Consider the following 8,649-nt stretch of genomic DNA (forward strand, 5'->3'; position numbering starts at 1 on the left):
GGATGCGCGCAGCCATGCAGGGCGGCCGGATGGCGGCTCTCTGGCGCGGGTGGCTGCAGATTCGCGGCCAGGCGGGGCGTGCCGGCGCGGGGCGGTTGTGGTGAGCTTCTCGGTCCAGATCTAGATCGGGGGCTCCTCCGGCCTGCTGCACGTGGACGGCGCGTCCTGTCGGCGGCTGCTGGATCCCGGGGCGGCGGCCCTGGAAGGTGGCGGCTGGTGAAGCTCAGGCTTCCCGTGGCAGCATGGCGTGGTGCAGTCCCTATCCAAGGCGGATCTGCATCGGCGATCTCATGGTTTGGCCACGGATTGGTTCAGATCAGAGACGGTGATGAGTGTGCGGGATCCATCCCTCGCGGTTTGGCGAGGTGGGGTGGGAGCCCTCCTCCCAGGCTCCAGTGGTGGCGCATTCAGGCAGTGGCTGGTGCGCCAGGGCTCCTACGGTGGCACTGCTGTTGCGGTTGGTCGCCGGATCTAGGCGGCTAGATCTAGGGCTTTGAAGGCGGTCGAGACAGTGCACATGTTGTTGGGTGGATTTCTTGGAACGGATCCGGGTGAAAACTTGGTCTTCGGTCATTGACCGGAGCCGGTGATGATGATGCTCTTATCATTGTTTCCTTCATGAAGGCATCATCGAGGTGAAGCTCCCAACCCCACCCAATACCTCCGGGGGAAACCCTAGATCAGTTGATCGGATGACGGCGGCATTCTTGTGTCGTTACCCCCTTAGGGGCGGCATTCTTGGAGATGCACTCGGACTCGAGGGACCAAAGGATGGCATCTGCGGTGGAGCGGTGTTTCTTTCTACATATTCATGGCGGCAGTTCTCGACGGCATGAAGCAGTGGAGGCTTAGCATCAGATGTGTGGCGAGGGACACGCGCAGGAGGTCGACGTTGTCTGGCGTCGTGGTGGCGTCGATGGCAGAGTGGCCTGACAAGGTCGATGCGTCAGTACATGCTTTGAGGATGGATCGAGGGAAGACGGAGGTGACGGCCCTTTGCAGCGTGTGCGTGTGGTACTCACTGAGAGTGCGCCGGACCGGAGTGTTACCCAGTCCCGCCTATGTGGCTTGGATGGGGGATCCGGCGTTAGATGTTCGGCTTTCGTGCGATGTCTGTTTAGTATTTGGCCCAGACATTCGGCACACCTTCATCAAGGGAATAGGAGTAGCGACAGATGTCGTCTAGATGGTGGCCTCGGACTTACTGTTGTATTACTTTGTAAGGTCTTTGTGAATAATAAATAATATGGCCGCATGCATCACCCAGATGCAGAGGCCGGGGGTGATTCCTCCTTTTCAAAATAAATAAATAAATAAATACTAATTAAGCTCTTGTACTGCTGCTCCTCTAACATCATAAGGAAGGGCACGAATAAGTGGATCCACATATCTAGACCAGGTAAGCACGGATAAATTACCAGAGAATTAAACGGAGCGAACAATCTGACAGAGGTTTTTGTACCAGTGGGTCGACAGGGCCAAGGAGGCCTACGAGGGCGTTGCTTTTAGCGTGTTTTACTTTTACAGCTCTAGAGGATTTCAAAGACTTGTTCACAACAACAAAATACATAAATTACACGTCGATCATCACACATCCCTCTATAATTGCACCTATCAGAAGCTTATTTGCCGCAACATATATGTTGTTTGAAGTTCAAACTAAACTAGTAAATGCATCGACCGGTCAACTTAAGACCCACTGGCCACGAGATTCATTCAGTATGTGGAGCCGCTTTGCAACATCTATCATTTTCGGTCTTAGATCCAAGTTTTGGCTAAGGCATTCCACAACAAGTTGTGCCAGATTGTCAAGAAGCTCCAGATTCTCCATCACTGCAATTTTCTCATCGGATAGCTCGGTTGATTTCCTACCCTGCTTGTGATTCTCAAGGAAATTCCTTACTAAGCTATTATTATCAGAGTGTGTGGCCTTCTTCCTGGTAAGAAGTTCCAACATAACGACTCCAAAACTGTACACATCACTATATTCGCTAAGTAGGCCTGTTTGTAGGTATAGTGGATCCATATAAGGATCGTCGCCCTTGACTGTTCTGGTGTGTTTGTAGCCTCTCCCGGTCAACCTTGATATGCAAAAATTTGAGATCTTTGGCACAAAATGGTCATCCAAGAGTATATTTTCTGATTTTATATTACCATGTAAGATATTGTGCCTTGAATGCATATAAGCTAGACCACGTGCTGATTCTGTGGCAATATTTAAACGCACGCCCAAGTTGAGACGTACCTTGCAGTTGTTGTGAAGAATGTCATGGAGGCTGTCTTTGGAGAGATACTCATATACTAGCATCGGGATGTCAACTTCCACGCAACAACCTATGAGCCTAACAATGTTCTTGTGGAGAACTTGAGATTGGATGATGACTTCCTTTGCAAACTGTCCATTTTGTAGCACAGTACCACTAATCTGCTTCTTTACTATGACTGGTACTCTATCAACAAGGCCTATGTAAACTTCTTCAAAGACATCTCTTCCAATACGGTTCTTGTCATTAATAGCTGGCTTAAGCTCCTCCTTCTTGAAAAGTTTCAACATATCTATCTTCTCAAGCATAGGCCCACCATTCCTGGCATAATTCCTGCGTGCTTTTGTACTAAAGATGTTCAACTTGTTGAGCACAACAGAGTTAGAGCTAGAAATACTTGCCCCTTGTTGTTGGCTGGTATTTTTCTTTGTACCTTGCACTCCCCGTAGTGACCATTGATGTTCTTTCGCGTGCCGCCAATGATCTTTAAATGCCCCAATAAATTCCATGAGTTCTTCCGTTTTAGTGCGCCCGCTCATATCTTTTATGAGATACTCAAATGAAAGATCCAAAATTTTCCTTTGACTGTGTTGTTCTTTTAGGAGGTACTCAAGTGAAAGATCCACAATTTTCCTTTGACTGTGTTGTTCTTTTAGGGATCTAACCTGATGCTCAACAGATGGACTAGTGATGCCAGTTTCGATGATACTTGCCGTTTTATCAAGCTTATTGACTATATGATGTGCAAACGGTCTCTTCTTTGGGTTAGGGTCCATGCACTCTATCCCTATCGTAGTGCATACTCTTACTTGCTCCAACTGCGTCTCCTTTTGATCTGCTGCCTCCAACCGATTCATCCAATTCTCAACTACCTTTAAAGATGCAAAGGTGAGTTCAGATCAAGATAGGAATTCTATTAATCCTCAAAAAACAAAGATAGGAACACTATTGACAGATGGTTTATAGCTACTATAGAAAGAGAAAAAAAATACACTGGAAAGCCTAGAAGAGAAGATCATATATAGCCGTTATGAATTCACATGGACATATATGTTGTAAGTTGGATGTTTTATTTTTTGAAGCCTACTTAGATGCATTTATCACGGGTTGTCATGAGTCTGAGCTAACGGCTGAGCTGGTTGTTCGTGTATAAAACACAACTCTGTCTCGATGCAATAAGCTCAATAACATGCTAGCACAATTTTCAGTCCAAATATAGGCCTTTGAGAGTTACACATGCCGAGAAGTGTTGATATATTAGTGCATTTTCAACATTTTCTTCATAAGTTAAATATTTTGGCAAACTACTGAGAATAAAGTGCTACAAATGCAACATTAATGACTCCGCCTTTGGTACCACCTTGCATGTTTAATTAAGCCATGTTCGCCTATGCCCAAGCATTAAGATCACATTTATAGCACTCCGCATATGCATGATTTTGGTAATTTCTCCAAGTTAAATTATCCCCTTGGCGTACTTTACTTGAAAATATATCCTTAACATGGAGCACATGCTTAAAACTATGCTTACATCCTGTTCTTCCTGATACCCCTTCTCTCCTGTCAGAATCTCCATAATTATAATACCAAGACTGTATATGTCTGATGCAAATGTGACTTGTCCTATGAAGAATTCGGGTGCCATGTATCCCCTACAAAAAGATTTATGAAGTTTGATCCATGAATGTGCACACAAATATAAGTTCATGTGTCAAACAAAAGAAGAAGAAAAAAGCTTTCAGGAGACCGACTTACAGTGATCCACATATGTTTGAAGTGAAGTCACGGGTTTGGTCTTTATCAAGGCACCTTGAGAGGCCAAAATCAGCAATTTTGGGTACCATGTGAATATCAATCAATATATTACTAGGCTTGAGATCTAGGTGGAGGATACGCTTCTCGTGAAGATGAAGTAGTCCCTCACAGATTCCCTTAATTATTTGGTATCGCTCTCTCCATTCAAGTCCACGAGATGGATCTGTGGAGGAATTTTTTATATACTAGAGATAATTTAATGTAATAAACAAAATTAGTTTTTCTAGATATGTCCCAACCTACCCTCAAAATTCATAAACGAGCAGTGAATAATACTCAACGGTTTCTTAACTTTCCCAAATTTATAGTGGGTCTCCCCTCAATTTTTTTATGCTGGATCACTTCTGCTTTCCACAAGATTGAAAATTAACTTCCTCAAACCTCGTTACTTTACTGCATGCATCTGCTCTGACAAAATAGAAATATTTCCCCCTTAAATTATTCTCCCTCCATTCTTAAATATAAGTCTTTTAGAGATTTCAATACGGACTACATACGTATATATATATATATATATATATATATATATATATATATATATATATATATATATATATAGGAAAATGGTTGTGTACTTCTGGGAGTACGTACTCCCGCTTCTCATATACCATATAGATGAATCTTTTATACCACTTTATTATTTTTAATATACTTCATTAGTAATTATTAGATACCCCAAAATGAGTTCCATGAAAAAATTCATATGAGTCTACATATTTTTAAATGTTTACGTATATACTGATGTGTTTGTACGTGAAAAAGGTATATTACAAAAAGTACATCGCAGATAATATTTTTTAACAAAACTCGTATTGGGTATCTTAGAATATTTAATGAAGTATATTGAGAATAATAAAGAGGTATAATTAATGCGTATATAAGGTATATTGAGAATGAGAGTACATACTCTCAGGAGTACAGAAGAGGATTCCTATATATATATAGACGTGTTTTAGAGTGTAGATTCACTCATTTCACTCCATATAGTCCCTATTGGAATATCTAAAAAGACTTATATTTAGGAACGGAGGGAGTAGTATTTTGATCGGAATTCTGTTTTTATTACGAGTTAAATTATACAAATAATTGCTAATATATCGAACAACAATATAATGACCTTTAGTAAAGACATAAATATGTAAACATTGTGATCATACCGGTAATATACTCGATGAGACTTCCATTCGGTACGTACTCAAAACATAGCAACCAGTTTCGTACATCTGCCATGACAAACTTTCCTTCGTAATCTTCGATTCTCCCTTGCGTGTCAGAACAGTATCCAAGGAAACGCACTATGTTTTTGTGCTTGGCCTTCGTAATGCATTCAACTTCTTTGTGGAATTTATTCTCATGCATCGTTTGGGATAGTTTCTTCACAGCGACCATCTTTTCCCCCACCATTCCCTGCAACCATAACGTGTATTACATATGTGCACATGTGGTGGTCTGACTGTCATGTGCATATGTCGTTTACTTTTTAGATCAACTTCAACTGGAATTGAGAAAGGTTACTAGCCAGGGGTAATTCTGACCTTGTAAACTATAGAAAATCCACCGCTGCCAATTTGTTGATCATCGGAAAAACAATCTGTGATGTCTTCCAAAAGTGATAATGGAAGGTATGTTGGCTCTGCACTTCGATCAAGCACCATGCGTTCTAGATCAACCTTGTTTATAGTACCAATTTTGGTATCCATTTGTAATCAATACTAGAGTGCAGTACTTTTGAAACAAGATAACTGTTATCTTTCCCCCTGTGTTGACAACAAGACAACTATTAGCTTTTACTCAAGTAATAAATAATGATTCCTTTCATGGTACATCAAATTAATTTAGGCCCTTTATTTTTGTGGTCCAACTAGCTCTACTGGAGCATGGTTAATAACAAATCGTGTTGTCCAAATCACTAATTGAGAAGTACTCCTTGCAAAGATCACCCACACCTTTTCAGGTTGTGATAATGGCACGCTGCATGTGCACCACTTGTCCAAAAGCTAAGGAAAACCGATGAAAAAACAAAAAGTAAAAAAAACACGGAAAAACTATTTAAAAAGCTGAAAACGCATGCTGAAAAATAAAATAAAAAAAATTCAAATGGAGCGTCCAGAGTGCGACACGTGGCGGCGGCTGAGAGCGCGCCAAGTGACGTTAATCGTTGTGAGGCTTTCAAAGGAGCGCTCGTCAACTAGTTGCTCTCACGTGTTGTTGGCTATATAGTAGTGCCATGTCACCTAAAGCCCATGAAAAAGTCCTGTTCATATTTTGTGCCCAAATTTGAGTAAAGACATATAATTTTTTGTGACCTGCATTAACATTTTGTTAATTAAATCCATGATCAAATTTTGGCACAAAATACTAAGGGGATCTATAAACCAGAACGGAGGTAGTAGCTACTACTCCCTCCGTCCAATAATATAAGATGTTTTTCGATACTACACTAGTGTAAAAAAAACCGATAATCCACTATGGCGCCCGGGCCCAGATGAGCCCGGTGAACAGTACTGCTATTAAAAATAGAAAAGGAAAGTCAAAAAAGTCAAAAAAATTTGGCTGGGAAGATGTTTGAGTGCATGATGTAGGTGCAAAATTTCATCCCATTTAGACATCTGAGCTCGTGGCAAAAAATAGAAATTCGGCCAGTACAGTGCGTGAACAGCAGTGCCGAATTTTGTCTTTTTTGTCGTGCACTCCTCGAATGTCGAAACACCACCAAAATTTTGCACGAAGATCACGCACACAAGCATCTTGCTTGGAATTTTTGTTGATTTTTTGAAAAAGAAAATTCTATTTTTTTAATGATTTTTTTATTTTGCCCGGGCTCATCTGAGCCATGGTGCTGAAACGCCGCACTCCAAAAAAACATCTTATATTGTATTATGGGACGGAAGGAGTAATTGAGTATAGTATTTAATGCAAGCGTGTGAATGAAGGTAGATGGTTGGAAGGAAAGGAGCTAGCGCCCCCTCTTTTGCATTTGGACGAGCTGCATCCAAGCCTTTACCTGGGTTGTCGTGCTGAACCCGGGCGACATATGTGTAGTCCGCTTCACTCTTTTTCCTGCTTTCTCGTCCTTCCACATAGGATTTTGATGAGGTGGAAAATGACGTCGCGCCCTCCCCTACCCTCTTCCCCTCACCATTGGAAGAGAGAGAGCCGGCAGGCGAGTCTGTCCCGCGCCCGAGGACGGCGGTGGAGACCGAGTGGTTGCTGTGTCGCAGCAGGGTGGCACCTTGGTCGTGGGGCAGGAGAAGGGGGCGGGGGCTCACGTCGGCGGCCTTCCTCTCTACGCTCCTCGCATCCTCTCGGGTTCCTTCCTCGGTCCCCGGGTCATTCCACCCTCCCCCCCTGTGTTGTGGATCTGGTGCGGTGGCCAAGTGCGGGTGTCTCGGATCTGGCTTCTGGGCCACCCTCCCTCTCTCGTGACATGGGGCGCAGATGTGCTACCATGGCTACTCGGGACCTACCCGAGCCCCCGATATGGATCTGGAGGGGCATATCTGGAGCCCCCGTGCAACGCCTCGTCGGCGGTTCAAAAGGAGGTTGGTTGTACGTGTATGCTTGAGTGTGCTGGGTGGTGGGTGGAGTCACTCCGTGTTCCGGTAGGGTGGCCGAGGCTTGGGAGGGCCCGCTATGGCCAGTTAGCTTGGCAGGGACCGACAATTTTCTTGGGACGATGAGCTGTGCGCTCTTCCACGACATTGCGGGCATGATGTAGTGACTAGGGAGGATGAGTCACCAGTGAAAGTTGCACAAGGCTTTGACCATTGCTGGTGGCGACGACATCTACGAGTGATGTTCTCTTCCTCTAAGGTGTTGCTTCCCGTCCCTCCATCCGAGGCCATCCGACTTCCTCGCCACTGCTTCAGCCACCCGTCGTCGGTGTCTCATTCAGTGTTGTTTGTTTATGTATCTTGATACCAAGGTTGCTCTAGGACCTTCTTGTAGCCAATGATTTACCTTAACGTGTCATTGGCCTCTTTTAGATGGTAGTCTTCTTGGCGTACGAGACCATCCCGGGACCAGGGGTTGCTGGGATTAGCGTCATGCTGATAGGCTGTCGGAGGTATCATTTAGCCAAGATGCATTGGTGTGATTGTTGGTTGCCATTGATGCTCTCTGGGTTTGGATGGTGGGGCGCTAGCAACCGTGCTTGACCTTGGTCAGGCAGATGACGACGACGTCTGTGGATGTTATTCTCTTCATTGTAAGCGTCGTTTATTTCACCCCTCCTCGTCTTGTATCGCCTGACCCAACAATTGGAGTGTGCCTTGGGAGCGGTGGGATGCTTCACAAGATGTGTCGAGGCGCTCTGAAAAGACTTGTGCTCATTGCTAGGAACAAGCAAGCTCCTTTAGTTATAGTGCTTTAGCTTTGCTTTGTCCATGTTTTTTAGTTCCATGTTTCGTCATTATTTTGACCCCTCCTCCTTCAAACTGATGGTAGCATCCTATATTGCCTGGCCCAACAATTGGAGTGTGCCTTGGGAGCGGTGTCCTGCTTGGCGAGGTGTGTCGAGGCGCTCTGAAAAGACTTGTGCTCATTGCTAGGAAAAGCAAACTCCTTCAGT

General features: G+C 44.1%; 1 protein-coding gene across 4 annotated transcripts in view; it reads right to left on the reverse strand.

Annotated features, from left to right (window-relative positions):
- The window catches only part of LOC119319495 (cysteine-rich receptor-like protein kinase 37), a 14,724-nt gene that overhangs the window by 1,641 nt on the left and 4,434 nt on the right, over positions 1-8,649 (reverse strand). The window contains exons 2-7 of one of the 4 annotated variants that reach the window (XM_037593967.1): positions 5,615-5,836; positions 5,237-5,486; positions 4,020-4,242; positions 3,796-3,916; positions 2,246-3,136; positions 1,850-2,081 (exon numbers count right to left, since the gene is read on the reverse strand). In XM_037593967.1, coding sequence (XP_037449864.1) covers positions 1,992-2,081; positions 2,246-3,136; positions 3,796-3,916; positions 4,020-4,242; positions 5,237-5,486; positions 5,615-5,779 — 1,740 coding nt within the window. In that variant the 5' untranslated portion in view covers positions 5,780-5,836 and the 3' untranslated portion in view covers positions 1,850-1,991. Of the gene's footprint in view, positions 1-1,391; positions 3,137-3,795; positions 3,917-4,019; positions 4,243-5,236; positions 5,487-5,614; positions 5,837-8,649 lie in introns of those variants that run through there. The other 3 variants (XM_037593968.1, XM_037593966.1, XM_037593965.1) reach the window with 3 other exon arrangements.

The sequence above is a fragment of the Triticum dicoccoides genome, chromosome 6A (assembly GCF_002162155.2).
Source record: "Triticum dicoccoides isolate Atlit2015 ecotype Zavitan chromosome 6A, WEW_v2.0, whole genome shotgun sequence".
Taxonomy (NCBI): Eukaryota; Viridiplantae; Streptophyta; class Magnoliopsida; order Poales; family Poaceae; genus Triticum; species Triticum dicoccoides.